This window comes from Mobula birostris, chromosome 23 (assembly GCF_030028105.1).
Source record: "Mobula birostris isolate sMobBir1 chromosome 23, sMobBir1.hap1, whole genome shotgun sequence".
NCBI classification, from domain to species: Eukaryota; Metazoa; Chordata; class Chondrichthyes; order Myliobatiformes; family Myliobatidae; genus Mobula; species Mobula birostris.
In genome coordinates, this window is record NC_092392.1 from 10,602,736 (window position 1) to 10,623,340 (window position 20,605).

A 20,605-nucleotide genomic window follows, 5' to 3' on the forward strand; every position below is an offset into this window, starting at 1 on the left:
ATGTGTGTATATAAATAAATAACTGATGGGGTACGAAGGGGAGGTGGGCATTAGCGGAAGTTAGAGAAGTCAATGTTCATCCTCTGGGTTTCCCCCCTCCCCCTTGTCTTTCTCCCTGGGCCTCCTGTCCCATGATCCTCTCATATCCCTTTTGCCAATCACCTGTCCAGCTCTTGGCTCCATTCCTCCCCCTCCTGTCTTCTCCTATCATTTTGGATCTCCCCCTCCCCCTCCCACTTTCAAATCTCTTACTAGCTCTTCCTTCAGTTAGTCCTGACGAAGGGTCTCGGCCTGAAACATCGACTGTACCTCTTCCTAGAGATGCTGCCTGGCCTGCTGCGTTCACCAGCAACTTTGATGTGTGTTGCTTGAATTTCCAGCATCTGCAGATTTCCTTGTGTTTGCGTATTAACACAAATTGGTATTTATGTTTCTACTCTGTACAGGCTGAGGCTGTTCTACTAAACACAACCAGGACAGGTACAGCATGGATTATATCGAGAGTCTTCCGACAATGTACCATTTAATGTTCCTGAACAATCAAACCACTCCATCCTAACCAATAAATGAGGAGTATAACTGGGGACTGGTTACACTGACTAATCCATTCACAAATGCAGGAACGACCTACTGATAGGGAGCAATGTCTTTGTACCTTTTGATGGCATATATTTATATTACATTTGGAATTCTGTGCTTTGGTTTGATTTCATAAATGTATTAAAAAAAGAAGGAATCCAGCCTCAGTGAACTGTGTTGCACAGCACTGTAAATATCTGTAAACTTCAATCCTGTGTTGCCTTGTGCATAATTAAATTTTCATATACAAAATTAAAGTCACATTGCTACAGAATAAAGGTCTCCCAACACGTCTTATCAAACGTGTCCAGAGTAGGCTTAGCAATGGTTAGATACACAGTAAACCATCCTTTCTGACTGTCCTGTCAAACACCCCCAGGCTTGGTTTAGCACAAGTGAAATGATAGGAAATACCTGCAAAAGAGTAAATCTCCCTCTATAATGTTCCAAAAAAGTTACAAGATTCAAGCTTCAAGTGTACAGGAATACAAAATTATTGTTACTCTGGATCTGATACAGCACAAAAAAAAACAAAAGATAAAGAACACAATAATAATCATAATAAAACACAATAAATATACTGTAAATACATAAGATAGCTTACTGTATATACATAGATCGTACTGTATGTCCATAAAGTGACGCTAGGCACAGAGCTGACTTGACAGGAAATGATAAGGTGGTGGTGGTGGGGGGGGGGCTTGGAGGGGTGGGTTAGTGGGTGGAGGGGTTAATCAGCCTTACTGCTTGGGGAAAGTAACTGTTTTTGAGTCCAGTTGCCCTCGTGGATGTTACATAGCCTCTTCCCTGATGGAAGTGGAATAATCAATCCATGAGCAGGGTGGGTGGGATCTTTCAGAAAGTTACTGGTACTTTTCCGCCACCTTTCTGTTCATACTGTATGTCCTCGATAGCAGGAAGGCTGGTGCTGGTGATGTGTTAGTTTTGATTACCCGTTGTAGAAGTGCTACAGTGATACAGCTTGCTAGGATGCTCTCTACTGTACATCTGCAGAATGGTGTGAGAATGAACGTGCGTAGTCCAGCTCTCTTCAACCTCCTCCGAAAGTAGAGGTGTTGGTGAGCCTTCCTGACTCTGTAGGATGTGTTTTGGGACCATGAAAGGTTATGTAAGATGCACACTTCCAGGAGTTAGAAACTGCTTGTAGTTCCCACTGCTGTGACGCTGATGTAAAGATGAGGGTGTGATAAGAGTGGTGTGAATTTTTCCTGAAGTTGATAATCATCTCCTTTGCCTTGTTGACATGAGGAAGCGGTTATTTGCCTGGCACCAGGCCTCAAGCTCTTCCACCTCCTCTCTGAAGGCCGTCTCAGATTTGTTGGTGATGAGCCCCACCACTGTTGATGAACTTGACAATGTGATTACTCAGATGTTTGGCCATGCAGTCATGTGTGAACAGAGTGTACAGCAATGGCTCAGCATAATCCCTGGGGCATACATGTTAAAGATGATAAGGAGGGAGGCACAGCTGAGCATCCTGATTCTCTGAAGTCTGTTCACTAGGAAGTCCAACCCCCAGTTGCACACCAGTGCATTTAGACAGAGGAGCAGAAGTTTGCTCACCAGCGTCTGTGGGACAAGAGTGTTGAATGCTGAAATCCAGAAAGTGTATTCTGACACAAATACCCTTGTTTTCTCGGAATGTCAGGACCAGGTGCAGTTCTTTTGGTAAGCATATTGGTGAGTGTTCAATGCAGTAGGAATGGAGTTTTTGATATAATCAACCGATGTGATGCTAGGCTGTTTTTAAAGAGGGTGAACCCTCGCAAGGCGGAAGGTCCCGATGGAGTAGCTGGTAAGGCTCTGAAAACATGTGCCAACCGACTGGCGGGAGTATTTAAGGACAGTTTCAACCTCTCACTGCTACAGGTGGAAGTACCAACTTGCTTTAAAAAGGCAACAGTTATACCAGTGCCTAAGAAGAATAACGTGAGCTGCATCAATGACTATCGCCTGGTAGCACTCACATCTACAGTGATGAAAAGCTTTGAAAGGTTGGTCATGACTAAACTGACCCATTGCAATTTGCCTATTGCTGCAATAAGTCAACAGCAGATGCAATCTCAATGGCTCTTCACATGGTTTTAGACCATCTGGACAACACAAACACCTATGTCAGGATGCTGTTCATTGACTATAGCTCAGCATTTAATACCATCATTCCCATAATCCTGATTGAGAAGTTACAGAACCCGGGCCTCTGTACCTCCCCCTGCAATGGGATCCTTGACTTCCTAACCGAAAGTTCACTTTGGTAGGTCAAATATGATGGCAGAATATAGTATTAATGGTCAGATTCTTGGCAGTGTGGAGGATCAGAAGGATCTTGAGGTCCGAGTCCATAGGACACTCAAAGCTGCTGCGCAGGTTGACTGTGTGCTTAAGAAGGAATACAGTGCATTGGCCTTCATCAACTGTGGGACTGAGTTCAAGAGCTGGGAGGTAAAGTTACAGCTATATAGGACCCTGGTCAGACCCCACTTGGAGTACTGTGCTCAGTTCTGGTCACCTCGCTACAGGAAGGATGTGAAAACTATAGAAAGGGTGCAGAAGAGATTTACAAGGATGTTGCTTGGTTTGGGGAGCATGCCCTATGAGAATAGGTTGAGTGAACTCGGCTTTTTCTCCTTGGAGTGACGGAGGATGAGAGGTGACCTGACAGAGGTGTATAAGATGATGAGAGACATTGATCATGTGGATAGTCAGAGGCTTTTTCCCAGGGCTGAAACGGCTAACACAAGAGGACACAGTTTTAAGGTGCTTGTAAGTAGGTACAGAGGAGATGTCAGGGGTAAATTCTTTACGTAGAGAGTGGTGAGTGCGTGGAATGGGCTGCTGGCGACAGTGGTGGAGGCAGATACAATAGGGTCTTTTAAAAGACTCCTGGATACGTACATGGAGCTTAGAAAAATATAGGGCTATGGGTAACACTGGGTAATTTCTAAAGTAAGTACATGCTCGGCACAGCATTGTGGGCTGAAGGGTCTGTATTGTGCTGTAGGTTTTCTATGTTTTTTTAAAGTTCAATATACATATACTGTAATTGATTTACTTATTTTTTATCATTATTATTATTTTAGAGAGAGAGAGAGAGCTCTATCTGCAGTTCTATCCCAGGCTACCTTACAAACTTCGAGCCAACACTTTCATTTTAACTAAGCCTCCACGCCCAGATGACCAGCATGCAGCTCTTCAAACACTTTAGCTCTCTGCTTGGATGGTAGAATAACTCTCAATCCCCACATAAGGAAACCCCCGATAAGGGCAAGTTCATGCTGGTGTTGGTAAAAATGGGGGAACTGGAGTTTCTGGTGCATACTCAAGCCATTTTGGGTGGCCATATAGACCTGAAACAGCGTGTGCTCTTTTCTGGTTTCCCTTTGGATTATCTCCACTGAAATAAGGAGACTTTTAATTTGCATGAGAGAGAATATGTCAAAAGGAGTGCCCTTTTTTTGTAAATGTTTTAGGTATTTCCTTTTCCAAGGGTAAATGAAACAATTCATCAACATTTTCATGATTAGTTGTCCTCCTGAATTTGATCTTGTAATTGTGTCCTCCAAGAATCAGAGGTAGAATACCCTTCTGTGGATTGAAAATGGACACTTGTGGTTGATGATCAGTAATGAGGATAAACTCTCTGCCGTACAAGTACTGGTTGAAACATTTTACACACCAAACCAGACTCAGGGCCTCTGTCATTCTGTGCATAATTCTTCTCTGCAACAGTAAGGAAACATGATGCAAAGGCGAAAAGGCATTCACTTCCATCACTGATAACATGTGACATGACTGCAACTATTGTATACCAGAAAGCAAGGCATCAAAGGCAAGCTTCACCAGATGACGTGGATCATAATGTGTGAGTACAGTGTCTGACGTCACCATTTACATTGCCTTTTGAAAGGCCACATCACACTGCTTTGTCCAATGCCATTTCTTCCTGATCTTGAGCAATAAGTTCAAGAGATGGAACACAGTAGACAGGTTTAGCAGGAGCCTGTTGTATTAGTTAACAGATCCTAAACAAGCAAATGTGACACATCCTTTGACCTTGGAGCATCCACCACTGCTTGAGGTTCTCAGCAAACTTGTGTAATCCTTGTGTGTCAATAGTGTGACCACAGTAAGTGATGCTTGAATTCGCACTTCTTGTGTCATGCTCTGAGCTCATAATCTTCAAATGTTTTTAGATTTTGGAGACGTTCTTCATCATCCTTACCAGTAACAATGATGTCATCAAGGTAACATTGAGTGCCTGGGCAGCCATACAGCACCTGGTCCATAGCTTTCTGCCAGAGGGCAGGTACAGATCCTGCTCCAAAAAGCATCCTATTTGATGATAAAGCTCTTTGTGAGTTTTTATGGTGAGAAGCATTTTGGACTCCTCTTCCATTTCCAGCTGTAGGATGGCCTCAGCTAAGTCCACCTTGCTGAAGTTTTTTCCTCCAGAAAGGTTTGCACAGACATTCTCCATGCAGGGCAGAGGGTATTGATTTACTTTCAGTGCTGGGTTGATGGTGACCTTAAAATCACCACAGAATCTGACAGAACAATGCTATTAAAATAATAGTTTTATCGAAATTTTTATATATATCTCAGGCAGTTCCCTCTTTTGTTCCTAAAAAGTTCTTTGACAGAATAGATTCTATAATTTCATTTTATATTTGGAACAATAAAAATCCTAGATTGCGTAAACCCTTATTGCAGAAATTAAAAAAGGATGGTGGTATGGCTTTGCCTAATTTTAGAATGTACTATTGGGCAATCAATATTCCATATATTACTTTTTGGATTCACTATTCAGATATACATGAAAGTCCTTCATAATTGATCTAGAGGTAAACGCGGTGAAAGGTTTCTCTTTGGCCTCTTTACTGGGGGTTTCTCTTCCCTTTTTGTTTTCTAAGATTAGCAGACAAGAATTTAATCCCATTATTAAACATACATTAAGAATTTGGTTCCAGTTTCGTAGATTTTTTGAGTTTAGTAATTTTATTCTTTCTAGTAATATTTATCTTAATTTTTTTTTTAAATTTTGGGTAAGGCCTTTTTAATTTGGAAAACCAAGGGAATAACAACTTTTTCAGATTTGTTTTTAGGGAACTGTTTAATGTCTTTTTCTCAGTTAGTGGATAAATATGATTTATCTAATGTACACTTTTCTAGATATTTACAAATTAGGAATTTTTTACGTGGTTTGTTACCAAATTACCCTTCTGCTTATGTTCTCTTTCAGTTTAAACCATTTCAAAAAGGATTGATAGCTATAATCTATCAACAATTACTGAGTTTACGAATGATATCTAACGATAAAATTAATCGTGCTTGGGAATTGGAACTTCAAGAGTCATTTTCAGATAATCAATGTAGTAAAATTTTTAATTTGGTTAACAACTCATCTATTCGTGCCCGTCATTCCTTCATACAGTTCAAGGTAGTGCATTGGGCCCATATGTCAAAGGATAAACTAGCGCATATTTTCCCCAATATTAATCCTATTTGTGACAGATGTAATACTGAGCTGGCCACTTTAACTCATACATATTTGTCTTGTATAAAGCTAGATAACTTTTGGAGAGATGTTTTTCAAACACTATCAAGAGTTTTGGATCTGGATATAAAACCTCACTTGCTTACGGCAACTTTTGGGATTATCCCATCAGAAGCAGGAAATATTCCTGTTTCCACTCAACGTATGATAGCCCTTTCGACCTTACTGACTAGGAGAGCCATTTTATTGAAGTGGAAGGATTCTAATCCACCTACGGTCTTTTATTGGCTCTCCTCCATCATGTCCTGTTTAAGTTTAGAGAAAATAAGAAGTCGGACATTTGATACATCCTTTAAATTTGAACAAATATGGCCACCGTTTATCCAATATTTTCATTTAATTTGATTTATTACTATTTCAAGTTTTTTTCCGAGGGTTTAGATTTGATCAGAAAGTTTTTCTCTCCTCTTTTTTTGGTTGTATCCTCAAAATGGACTGCCCAGTCCCCTTTTTTTTTGTTTTGTTTGTTTTGTTTTTTTTATATAGTGTAGTGGGGGGGGGTTCTCTCTATTTAAAACCCTTTTTTTTCCTTTCTCCTTTTAACTGGTAAGAGGAGAATTGTTATTTTCTTTTTTTATTATATATTTTATACTAGTTTAACAATATCTATAATTTTGACAGTGTCTATTTTAATTTTGGTTACAGATATATATATTTGAACTAATTCTCCTCTTGATTGTATTTGATTGTATCTATGTTTTTTTTTAAATGAATAAAGAGATTAATAAAGAAAGAATCTGACAGAACATTCTTCTTGGCTACAGCGACCACTGGCGTTGCCCATGGGCTCCACTCAACCTTAGAATGAATTCCTTCAGCCTCCATGCAATCTAGCTCACTTGCTATTTTATCATGGATGATTCAAGGAACCAAACGAGCTTTGTGAAGCTTGCGTTTGGTATTTTCATTTAACACTATTTTACCCCTGATATGTTTGAGCTTTCCAATGCCAGTCAGTACCTTTCTTCATTCACTTTCAGTTAACTCTGTTGCAGGGGATGTGGCATGGAAATGGTGGATAGAGCTCCAATCAAGGTTTAGTTGTCTCAGCCACTCACGACCCCACAATGCTGGCACTCCTGTTTTTAGCACATACAAGCCCAATGTGCCTTGTTGGTTGTTGTATTTTACTGTTATGAATGTCATTCCCACACATTATCTTTTCCCCAGTATAAGTTCTTAGTTGGACATCTGCACGCTTCAGTTTAGTATCTTTGAAGTGCCTCTCAAACACATTTTGGTGGATGAGCCAGTGTCCAATTCAATTTTAATTAATTTGCTGTTCATTTCTCTGTAAGCCATATTGCTTGTCTGTTGTTAATTTTCACATTGTAAATCTCAGGGCTGTGTTAGATCGGTGCTCTTTTTGAAACTGTAACTTGGCTTTTTATCTTTTTCTCTTCCCTGTGCAATCCATATAGTTTTGTCTGCCCAATATACTTTGTATGTGAACTACTTGTTGTGTTTTCTGCGAGTTTCACCTTTAAACCTATATTGTTCTGGTGTATGTGAGCCCCTGCCACAGCAATAACACAAGTTGTTTGGCCAGGCAGGTTTCTATTCAGATGTTATATTTTGTTCACAATCATTTTCATTCCTAACTGCTACTCAATTGTGTCTATTTCCATTGATACAGTGATTTCAACTGTTCCTTTAAATGTGATTTGCACATCAGTTAGCAGTTTTTAAATGCTTTCAGAAAAGCATTCCACAAACTAGATAATCTTTCAGTGCATCATTAAGCCTATCACTGAACTGACAATGCTCAGAAAATCTCTTTGATTCAGCCATGTAAGCTGAAATGGACCCCCTTCCTTTTGATTCCACTTATGAAACCTAAATTGTTCTGCAATCAACAATGGTTTCAGTTCTACATGTTCCCGGATTACTTTGACAATATCAGCAAAGCTTATTTTGGCTGGTTTGGTTGGAGCAGTCAAACTTCTAAGCAAACTAGATGCTCCTCCACCAGTTACACTCAGCAAAACTGGCACTTACTTTTCATTGGCTATTTCATTGCTTCAAAATATTGCTCCATTCACTCCATTTACAATATCTAGTTATCTATTGTATAAATCAAATGTGTCTATCTTTCCAATGTGGTCAACCATTTCTGCTTTTTAAAAATTTATTCTTATCATCCGGTACTCACTGTTTATGAACCCGTGAATTTATTCGGTTTCAGCATCTTTTTTACTCAATCATCTGTCTTTTCCCAAAGAACCACACTCTGCATTGTATTTTTTCTACTCAACTTTTAAGATAATTGGAGGCATTTATAAGATGATGAGAGACATTGATCGTATGGATAGTCAGAGGCTTTTTCCTAGGACTGAAATGGCTAACATGAGAAGGCACAGTGTTAGGGTGCTTGGAAGCAGGTACAGAGGAGATGTCAGGGTTAAGTTTTTTACACGGAGAGTGGTGAGTGTGTGAAATGGGCTGCCAGCAACGGTGGTGGAGGCGGATACGATAGGGTCTTACACGTGGGTACATGGAGCTTAGCAAAATAGAGGACTATGGGTAACCCTAGGTAATTTCTAAGTAAGTACATGTTTGGCACAACATTGTGGCCGAAGGGCCTATATTGTGCTGTAAGTTTTCTATGTTCTATGTTTCAACCACTTCTCGCTGCGCTTTTTTAAAACTCAAATGTCTCACTGCGCTTCAGCAAGGAGGTAATCATCCTGACTTCATTTTAACACTTATTTGTTGCCACTCTTACGTTTGTAACAACAAAACATAAAATTAATTAAAAGAAAATGCAGAGCCGGGAATAACGTGAACTCTTGATTTTTACTTTTAGCAAGGCGCACACTTAAGACTTGATGGCGTAATGATGTATGCCATTCAAGTACTTCATACATATAATTATGTAAACTACAAAGAATGCTTAATGAATCAAAATGCGTACTATATTATTCAAATATTACTGAAATATTAAACATACAACAGAATGGAATGAGAATTCCTTCAAAATATAGCGTTAACCCCAATTGCAGACATGTTAAGCCTTCTATATCTCATCCCCATTAGCCTGTAAGGTGAATATGAGGAGTTGAACTCCATTGATACTGGAGTGGGAGAACCCAGACTGACACTGTTTTATTTCAACAGCAGTCAGGCTGCAGAGTGTCTCTCAGTCCCTCAGAATGGATCAAAGCCCATGCCCCAGAAGTTAGACCTCTCGAGCTCAGCCAATGTCCATTGTTTACACAGTCATGGTGGACCCAAACCCTCCAATGATCAAATATAATGACATTGCCGTTTTAATTGCTTACCTTGTCTGTTCGATCTTTCTGTACGCCATACTTCCCACCAAATCCTTTGGCTGCATCAGTCTGCGATGAATGCTTTGCCACTTCAGCAACATACTCATTTCCTAATGCAGACTAGAGGAGGAGATGTACCAGGGGTTAGAACTACACTCTTACCAACTTTAGCAGCCCCCAGTGCTTGCAATCCATAGACCCCAAAGAACTAGTGGGCAGGAAAGATCTGCTTGAGGTAACTGTTGCATTGTATGCTTTGGGAACAACAAGAGGAGCCACTCTCCTACTCCTGGCTCACCAGCTAGTTTCTGAAGATACAAACCTGACAGAGGTGTACACGATGATGAGAGGCATTGATCGTGTGGATAGTCAGAGGCTTCTTCCCAGGGCTGAAAGGGCACAGTTTTAAGGCGCTTGGAAGCGGGTACAGGGGAAATGTCAGGGGTGTTTTTTTACGCAGAGGGTGGTGAATGTGTGGAATGGGCTGCCGGTGATGGCGGTGGAGGCAGATACGATAGGGTCTTTTAAGTGACTCCTGGACAGGTACGTGGAGCTTAGAAAAATAGAGGGCTATGGGTAACCCCAGGTAATTTCTCAGCTAAGGACATGTTTGGCACAGCTTTGTGGGCCGAAGGGCCTGTATTGTGCTGTAGGCTTTCTATGTAAACCCCCACCCACCATTAGTCCCTGAACTTTGTACACATCCAACACACCCCTTTCCCTCACTCACTGCTCACAGTCAACAGCTCCCCACCCATATACTCTCTATTCACAGTCACAACCACCCACCCCACTCTCTGCTCACTGCCAGCCCCCACTATCTGCTGACACACATTCCCCACTCATATTCCTCTCTTGCTATTCACCTACAATCCCTACTTATCCTCTTAACACTCACTCCCTGCTGTACTGTATTTTCAGCATCAATTCCCACTCCCAGCCGACCTGACATTCCGTCCTCACCCTCCACCCCCAAGCTTTGCTCATCTGCTGCAGCTCACTCCTCTTCATCCCAGATTCCATTGCTGGAGGTGAAGGAGTATATCCTGTTTTGACACTTGCACAGTTTGTCCGGGCGCTCCCTTGTTCCAGGCAATCCTGGTCTGGATGGCTTCCTGTACTTATCCAACATGCTTTTGTTCTTATTCTAGCACCTAACCTAGTGTATTGCAGCTCTAGAGCATTCTCACTGCTGCTTCAGTGAACCCTGCTCCTCTTCTCCCACAATCCGATCTTGTTCTTGGTTGATTTGTTTGTTTTAACACACACCTTCTCCCAAGTGTAGCTTGCTGCATTTCTCATTTTGAATAGATCGTCATGTTTCCGTATCATATGGTTACAACCAAAATTCAGAATGCAGAAATCTGAAATAAATAATCACCTTGTCCATCCGATCCCTCTGGACTCCAAACTTTCCACCATAACCATATGATGCTTTTGATCCTTCCTCCATTTCCTTCTTCTTCAAGGTCTCGTGATCCTTTGAGACATTCTCCCTCAGCTCGTGCACACTGTGAGAAACATATATTCTCGTTATTTCAAACTGAGGTGGTAGTGAAGTTCTGGCAAGAGATATCATCAATCAGGCTTAAAGGTGCCCAGTTGTAGCATCGCAACCCTTTCGTTCAGTGAGAAGAACCTCATTCCCTCTATTCAAAGGAAATGTCAGCCATGCCCCGGCTTTTGAAAGTTCTACATGTTTAGGCAGAGACCTGGATTCTGCAAATGACACCTTGGAGCATTGCTGAGGAAGAGGAACTGTTTCCCTACCCCTCACCACCAGTGGTTGAGAAGTATAAACCCAATCCAGACCCTTCTTGATGAGAAATGGTTAATGGGGGGTAGGAGGTACAAGAGGTGGTGGGGAAAGAGAAAGACATTCAAGTGCATTAATCTATGTCAAATCATTCTTCATCTGCCTCTGTTCAGATTGGCATGGAATATAACCTGTAGAAAGCTGGTTACTGATATCTTTTCTTTATTCCTGTTCTAACACTGACAGACATAGCACTGATCGTGAACCGACTCCATGAACAAGGCCAAACTTATCAGTCAGTCACGAGTGCTTAATATCACCCTGCATACTGATCATTAAATGAGTACTCTTTTGATGAGCCATCCCCAAAACTAGGCACCTCCTGAAGCTGCTACCACAGAAATTAAGCATCCAAGGAACCAGGTACTCACACTAAATCAAGATGTAACTCACAACGTTGGTTTGGGACTCAACGACACCGAGTTCTGGCGGGGTACTCCAAAACTCCCCTCCAGCCAAGTTATCCCAGCACAGTTACAACACTGGCATCCACCAAGGACGCAGAAATTTGTCCAGGTCTGCCTAATCCAAACAAAGCAAAACGAGTTTAATCTGCCCATTACCCTTTCCTATTGTCCTACTCTGTTCGTTTTCTTCACTTAACAGGAAGTTAAGCGATTCTGTGGACATGATAAAGAAACACAAATGCTAGTTTGCCACACAATGCCAGGGTCTGTAATGTTTCTGAATGTGCCCACAATGCCCTGAAAAGAGAGGGTGAGCAGCCAGAAGTGGTGGTACATATTGGTACCAACGACATAGGTAGAAAAGGGGAGGAATTCCTGAAAACAGAATGCAGGGAGTTAGGAAGGAAGCTGAGCAGCAGGACCTCGAGGGTAGTAATCTCGGGATTGGTGCCTGTGCCATGTGACAGTGAGGATAGGAATAGAATGAGGTGGCAGATAAATGTGCGGCTGAAGCATTGGTGCAGGGGGCAGGGATTTAGATTTCTGGATCATTGGGACCTCTTCTGGGGTAGACGTGACCTGTGCAAAAGGGGTGGGTTGCATTTGAATCCGAGGGGGAGCAATATCCTTGCAGGCAGTTTTGCTAGAGCTGTTGGGAGTGGTATAAACTAATATGGCAAGGGAATGGGAAACAGTATGACAGAGCTAAGGATGAGCCAGCAGGTTGACCAGAAGATGATGTAAGGAAGGACAAGGCAATGATTGGGTGCAACTGCAGACAGAGCAAAGAGATAAGTTGTACCACAGAGGCAAAATTCTTAAGGGTGAAGAAGGTGCTGCAGGGATTGAAGGTGCTGGATTTAGATCTGTGTAGCATTCGAAATATTGTGGACAAACTCGTGGTGCAATTACAGATTAGTCAGTATGACGATGTGAGCATCACTGAGTCATGGCTGAAAGAAGATCATAGTTGGAAGTTTAACATCAAAGGATATACTTTGTATCCAAAGGACAGGCAGGAAGGCATAGGCGGTGGTGTGACTTTATTAGTAAGAGATGGAATTACATACAGTATTTAGAAAGGGATGACATAGGGTCAGAGAATGTCGTTTTTTTGCGGGTGGAGTTAAGACACTGCAAGGGTAAAAAAACCCTTATGGGAATCATATATAGGCCTCCAAATAGTAGCCAAGATGTGGCGTTGAGAGTACAAGGGGAGCAGGAAAAGGCAAGTCATAAGGGTAATGACACAATTGTAATGGGGGACCAATAAGCAAGGGGATTAGGAAAATCAGTTTGGTGTCGGATCGCAAGAGAGGGAATTTGTTGAATGCCTATGAGATGGCATTTTAGAGCAGCTTGTGCTTGAGCCTACTGGGGAAAGGCCGTCTTAGATTGGGTGTTGTGTAATAACCCTGATCTTATTAGTCAGCTTACTGTAAAGGAACCCTTAGGAGGCAGTGATCATGATATGATGGAATTCATACTGCAGTTTGAGAGGGAGAAGCACAACTCACCTGTATTAGTATCGCAATGGAATAGAGGGAATTACAGAGGCATGAGAGAGGAGCTTGCCCAGGTGGATTGGAGGGGGATACTGGCAGAGATGATGGCAGAGCAGAGGTGGATGAAGTTTCTGGGAATAGTTCACAAGGCACAAGATAGATATATCCCACAGAAGAAGTTGTTCTCAGATGGCAGGGCTAGGCAACCATGGCTGAAAAGGGCAGTTAAGTACTGCATAAAAGCCAAGGAAAGGGCATATAACATAGCAAAAGTGAGTAGGAAGTTGGATGATTGGGAAGCTTTTAAAATCCAACAAAAGGCAACTAAAAAGCTACAAGAAGGGAAAAGATGAAATATGAAGGCAAACCAGTCAATAATATAAAGCAGGATACTAAATGTTAGCAACACACATCAAAGTTGCTGGTGAACGCAGCAGGCCAGGCAGCATCCCTAGGAAGAGGTATAGTCAATGTTTCGGGTCGAGACCCTTTATGACCTGACGAAGGGTCTCGGCCCAAAATGTCGACTGTACCTCTTCCTAGAGATGCTGCCTGGCCTGCTGCGTTCACCAGCAACTTTGATGTGTGTTGCTTGAATTTCCAGCATCTGCAGAATTCCTCGTGTTTGCGACCCTAAATGTTATTTCAGTTATATTAAGAATAAAAGGCAGGTGAGAGTTGATATTGGGGCACTGGAAAATGATGTCTGTGAGGTAGTAATGGGGGACAAAGAAATGGCAGATTAGCTTAATAAGTACTTTGCTTCAGTCTTTGCTGTGGAAGACATTAGCTTTATGCTAGAAGTCCGAATGTGTAGGGTCTTAAAGTGCTAAGTCACCTGGGCCAGATGGACTGCATCTCAGAGTCCTGAAAGAGTTTGCTGAAGAGATAATGGATGTACTGGTCACGATCTTTCAAGAATCACTTGATTCTAGCATGGCCCTGGAGGATTGGGAAATTGCACATTCACTCCATTCTTTAAGAAGGGAGGAAGACAATAGAGAGGAAATTATAGGCCAGTTAACCTAACCTCAGTGGTTAGGGAAGAGTCCATTATCAAGGATGAAGTTTCAGGGTACTTGGAGACTAATGATAAAACATCAAGGTCAGTGTGATTTCTGTCAAGGGAAATCTTGCCTGGCAAATCTATTCGAATCGTTCAAGGAAGTAACAAGCAGCGTGGGTAAAGGAGAGGTAGTAGATGTCATTTACTTAGATTTTCAGAAGGCATTTGATAAGATGCCTCACATAAGGCTGCTTAACAAGATAAAACCCTATCGTATTACGGGAAATATACTGGCATGAATAGAGGATTGGCTGACAGGCAGGAGGCAGCGAGTGGGAATAAAAGGGGCCTTTTCTGTTTGGCTGCCGGTGACTAGTGGTGCTCCTCAGGGGTCAATATTGGGACCACTACTTTTCACATTTTTTGTTAATAATTTAGAGAGTGAAATTGATGGGTTTGCGGCAAAGTTTGTGGATGATACAAAGAAAGGTGGAGGGGCAGGTATTGCCAAGGAGGCAATGTGCTTGCAGCAGAACTTAGACAGTTTGGAAGAATGAGCAACAAAATGGCAGATGGAATACACTGTTGAGAAATATATGATAATGCATTTTGGTAAAAGAACAATAGTGCAGACTATTATCTAAATGGGGAGAAAATTCAAACATCAGAGGTGCTGAGGGACTCAGGAGTCCTCGTGCAAGACTCCCTGTAGGTCGAGTCTGTGGTAACGAAGGCAAATTCAATGTTGGCATTTATTTTAAGGGGAACAGAATATAAAAGCAAGGTGATAATGCTGAGGCTTTAAGACGCCAGTCAAGTGGCTGTTGGAATATTGTCAACAGTTTTGTGCCCCATATCTCAAAAAGGATGTGTTGTCATTGGAGAGTCCAGAGGAGGTTTACGAGGATGATTCCAGGAACAAAGGGGATAACATATGAGGAGTGTTTGGTAGTTTTGGGCCTGTACTGACTGGAATTTAGAAGAATGTGAGGGGATCTCATTGAAACCTACCGAATAGAAACATAGAAAAACTACAGCACAATACAGGCCCTTCAGCCCACAATGCTGTGCCGAATATGTATTTACTTTAGAAATTACCTAGGGTTACCAATAGCCCTCTATTTTTCTAAGCCCCATGTACCTATCCAGGAGAATCTTAAAAAACCCTATCGTATCCGCCTCCACCACCATTGCCAGCAGCCCATTCCACGCACTCACCACTCTCTGCATAAAAAAACTTACCCCTGACATCTCCTCTGTACCTACTTCCAAGCACCTTAAAACTACCTTCTCGTGTTAGCCATTCCAGCCCGGGAGAAAGCCTCTGACTATCCACATGATCAATGCGCCTCATCATCTTATACACCTCTATCAGGTCACCTCTCATCCTCCGTCGCTCCAAGGAAAAAAGGCCGAGTTTACTCAACCTATTCTCGTACGACATGCTCCCCAATCCAGGCAACATTCTTATAAATCTCTTCTATAGTTTCCACATCCTTCCTGTAGTGAGGTGACCAGAACTGAGCACAGTACTCCAAGTGGGGTCTGACCAGGGTCCTATATAGCTGTAATATTACCTCTTGGCTCTTAAACTCAGTCCCACGGTTGGTGAAGGCCAATGCACCGTACGCCTTCTTAACCACGTAGTCAACCTGCGCAGCAGCCTACCTATTTCCTCAGCAGTACCTGCTTGCCACCAATCTTCGTATCATCTGCAAACTTGGCATCAAAATCATCTACTCCATCATCTAAATCATTGACATACAGCATAAAAAGAAGCGATCCCAACACTGATCCTTGCGGAACACCACCAGTCAATGGCAGCCAACCACAAGATCCTTTTATTCCCACTCATTACCTCCTTCCAATCAGCCGATACTCTAACCATGTTAGTAACTTGCTTGTAATACCGTGAGCTCTTAACTTGGTAAGCAGCCTCATGTGTGGCATCTTGTCAAAGGCCTTCTGAAAGTCCAAATATACAACATCCACTGCATCTCCTTTATCAATTCTACTCGTAATCTTCTCAAAGAATTCCAAAAGGTTTGTCAGGCAAGATTCTTAAGGAAACCATGTTTACTTTGTCCTATCTTGTCCTGTGTCATCAAGTACTCCATAACCTCATCTTTAACAGTTGACTCTAATATCTTCCTAACCACTGAGGTCAGACTAACAGGTCTATAATTTCCTTTCTGCTGTCTTTCTCCTTTCTTAAAGAGCAAAGAGACATTTGCAATTTTCCAGTCCACTGGCACCATGCCCAAGCTCAATGAATTTTGAAAGATCATTATTAATACTTCCACACTCTCTACTGCTCAGAAAGGCAGTGTCCATCATTAAGGACCTCCAGCACCCAGGCATGCCCTTTTCTCACTGTTACCATCAGGAAGGAGGTACAGAAGCCTGAAGGCACACACTCAGCGACTCAGGAACAGCTTCTTCCCCTCTGCCATCTGATTCCTAAATGGACATTGAGGCTTTGGACACTACCTCACTTTTTTAATACACAGTATTTCTGTTTTTGCACATTCTCTTGTGATCCATTACCAACCTGATTTTCCTAACCGAGCAGCATGTTGAAATCTCCAGAACTATCATAATATTCAACAAACAGAAAATCTGCAGATGCCAGAAACCTAAGCAACATACACAAAATTCTGTTGGAACTCAGCAGGCCAGGCAGCATCTGTGGAAAAGAGTATAGTCCTGCTATGGAAAAGAGTCCTGCTGAAGGGTTTCGACCCAAAACGTCAACTACTCTTTTCCAGAGATGCTTCCTGGCCTGCTGAGTTCCTCCAGCATTTTGTGTGTGTTACCATCATTACATTGTCCTTTTGATACGCCTTTTCTATTTCCCTTTGTAATCTGTGGTCCACATCCCAGCTACTGTTGGGACACCTGTATATAAATGGCATAAGGATCCTTTTACACTCAACCCACAAGGATTCAACATCTTCCGATCCTACTTCACATCTTTCTACTGATTTGATGTCATTCTTTACCAGCAGAGCCATGCTACCCCCTCTGCCGACCTTCCGATCCCTCCGATACAACGTATAAACTTGGACATTCACCCCCCAACTACAACCATTCTTCAGTCACCATTCAATGATGGCCACAACATGATACCTGGCAATCTGTAGTAGTGCAACAGATCATCCATGTTATTTCATAGACTCCGTGCATTGAGATATAACACTTTGAGTACTGTATTTGCTACCCTTTCTGATTCTGCATCCCTAATGCACTGATACTCACATTGCTGGTTGCAACTTTGCCCTATCATCTGCCTGCTCTTCATGACAGTCTGACTGCTTGCTATCTTTGAATTTTTACTATCCATCCTACCCAGAATCCCTTCACTCTAGTTCCCACACCCCTACCAAATTAGTTTAAATTCTCTCGAACTGCTCCACAAGAATATTGGTTCCCTCTTGGGTTCAGGTGTGACCCATTACTTTTGTATAGGTCAGACCTCCCCCAGAAGAGATCCGAATGATCCAAGAACCTGAAGTCCAGCTTCTCAGCCGTATGTTTCTTTAAAAAATATTTAAAGTGGAGAACTGAAACTTTCAATGGAAGGCAACGTACGGACTTGCAGCCCTGCATTCTTGCATTTAGGACCAAATTTCTGTTCCTTGGCTGAAAAGATTTTGAACTAAATGAGCATGTCTAGAATTTGCAAATGTCAAAGTAAATTTATTACCAAAGCATGTGTACTATATAAAACCTTGAGAATTATTTTCTTTCAGGCTGCAACAGGTTTGTTGCTGTGGCGGGGAGGTTTGCTAAGGCTGTTGGGGAGAGTTTAAACTAGAATTGCTGGAGGGTGGGGACCGAACTGAAGAGACGGAGAAAGGGGTGGTTGGAGTTCAACCCAGACAAGTGTGAGGTGGTTCATTTTGGTAGGTCAAATATGATGGCAGAATACAGCATTAATGGTAAGACTCTTGGCAGTGTGGAGGATCAGAGGGATCTTGGGGTCTGAGTCCACAGGACACTCAAATCTGCTGCTCTGGGTTGACTCTGTGGTTAAGAAGGCATACGGTGCATTGGCCTTCATCAATCGTGGGATTGAGTTCAAGAGCCAAGAGGTAATGTTGCAGCTATGTAGGACCCGGGTCAGACCCCACTTGGAGTACTGTGCTCAGTTCTGGTCGCCTTACTACAGGAAGGATGTGGAAATTATGAAAAGGGTGCAGGGGAGATTTACAAAGATATTGTCTGGATTGGGGAGCGTGCCTTATTAGAATAGGTTGAGTGAACTTGACCTTTCCTCCTCGGAGCGACGGAGGATGAGAGGTGACCTGATAGAGGTGTACAAGATGATGAGAGACATTGATCGTGTGGATAGTATAGCTAACACAAGAGGGCGCAGTTATAAGGTGCTTAGAAGTAGGCACAGAGGAGACGTCAGGGGTAAGGTTTTTAACGCAGACGGTGGTGAGTGTGTGGAATGGGCTGCCGGCGACAGTGGTGGAGGTGGATATGATAGGGTCTTTTAAGAGACTCCTGGATAGGTACATGGAGCTTAGAAAAATAGAGGGCTCTATGTAACCCTAGGTAATTTCTAAAGTGGGTACCTGTTTAGTACAGCATTGTGGGCCAAAGGGCCTGTATATTGTGCTGTAGGTTTTCCATGTTTCTCTGTTTCCATGTAAAAGGAAAATAAGGACACATAGTATAATCAATGAAAAAGCATACCTAACAAAGGCAGAGTCCTAGGGAGTGAGTATACAGCTTGTGGAGTTAGTTCAGCATAGAGATGTTACAATACAGAAGGAGCTCACTTTGCCCAATATGTCCCTGCTGGCTCTTTATCAAAGCATCTCGTTCTTTCCACCCCCTGACTCCTGGCATTATGCTTTTATTCGAATTGCTGGAGGTGGTACGTATATGGAGGTTGCTGTTCTAGCCAATGCTTGTGACCTGCAGGGTCTCAGGGTCAACCAAATGTAAACGTTGACAGATATGGAAGGGACCTTGACAGGTTGCTGCACTTTCACTAGAGCTCGCAGCCACTGTAGTCACTGCATAGTGGTGAATGATCATTGAGTCCAAGGATGGGGACATCGATTAAACCAACTGTCTGCTGGAAATTATTGAGCTCCTTGAGTGTGGATGGAAGGTACGCCCAATAAATACTGTCTTATGTGGGATTACATTTTAGAAACTTCTGGATGTACCATTCCATAGAGCGAGACTCCAGATAAAGCAGGTGGGTTGTGACATCCTCTGATTTGCTGGCCACATTCTGCAGCTTGTGCATTGTCACCGCTTTGCAGATTGCAAGTTTCCTTTTTTAGTTCAGTTATGTGGTTTCCTTGTTGGGGGTGGGGAAAAAGTCATCTCCATGGTGATGTCAGCTAAGGATGTCGTGAGCAGCTCTTGTACATTGCCAAATTAGGACCTGTGTAGAAAGCGTGCTGCACCTTCGCGCAGAAAAGAAACTTCTGGTCTTTCCGTTGACATCTGAAATGTTATATTGAGGTATCTTTATGAATAGGAAATTAGATATTGAAAAGAAACTGCAGTTTCTTTTTGTCCCAAATTACAACAAAATCAAAATGTGCCTCATTTCCTAGGACTGACGGAAATGCCGATTGTTCACGTGTGACCTTGGCCTCCATCTTAGAGTCAGATACACACTATACCTGTGAACCCAGGCAGGCAAGCTTTGGAAACTAAGACACCAGGAATTGGGAAGAATGACCAAGAGTAATTGGCTGATGTATAAAACTGATGTATTATCTTTCTGTTCACATAATAAGGGAGATATTATGGAGCAATTTGGCTGTGTACTTTAACTGTCCTGACCAATATTCCTCCCTTAATTAATTCCACTAGTCATTTGTTGCATTGTAGTTTGTGGAACCCAATGTGGAAATTGACTGCTCTATTGGTCTGCACTGCAAAGGGTCATGAATTTGTTTGGGGCTTCTGAAGATGTGAAAGTTAATACATAAATGCAAGAATATTGACCACAATCTGTTAATTTAAGAGGTTGTCTAAATCATTTGAGGAACTGTAGTTCCTGCATTTCTAGGGTTGCTATAGAGTGGGGGTCTCTGGAACACAATTTCCTGTTGTACTTTGTTTTTTGGGGTCCAAGAACTTGGGGAGCTGGTGGACCTGGAGTTTGATTCCCTGCTGTTCTTTCCAGGATCTAGATTATGTGGTGCTGCAGTTTCACATTTTTAAGTTTACTGAGGATTTCTGTCTCCACGATATGTTGAGGCTGAGGGTTCCAGATCCCTACTACCCTCTGGGGGAAAGAATACACTTCCTCGGTATTCCTTATCATGTTTATTGATAGATAGATAGATAGATACAGCATGGAAAGGCCCTCCTGACCCAATGAACCACACCACCTAGCAACCAGCTATTTATCCCGAGCCTAATCACAGGACAATTTATAATAACCAACTAATCTACCAACCAGTAG

The 20,605-nt window shown here is 42.3% G+C and overlaps 1 protein-coding gene across 3 annotated transcripts in view; it reads right to left on the reverse strand.

Annotated features, from left to right (window-relative positions):
* LOC140186630 (src substrate cortactin-like) overlaps nt 1-20,605 on the reverse strand; it is a 78,547-nt gene that overhangs the window by 31,042 nt on the left and 26,900 nt on the right. For all 3 annotated transcript variants that reach the window (XM_072241010.1, XM_072241008.1, XM_072241009.1), the window contains exons 4-5: nt 10,808-10,937; nt 9,436-9,546 (exon numbers count right to left, since the gene is read on the reverse strand). In XM_072241010.1, coding sequence (XP_072097111.1) covers nt 9,436-9,546; nt 10,808-10,937 — 241 coding nt within the window. The remainder of the gene's footprint in view (nt 1-9,435; nt 9,547-10,807; nt 10,938-20,605) is intronic.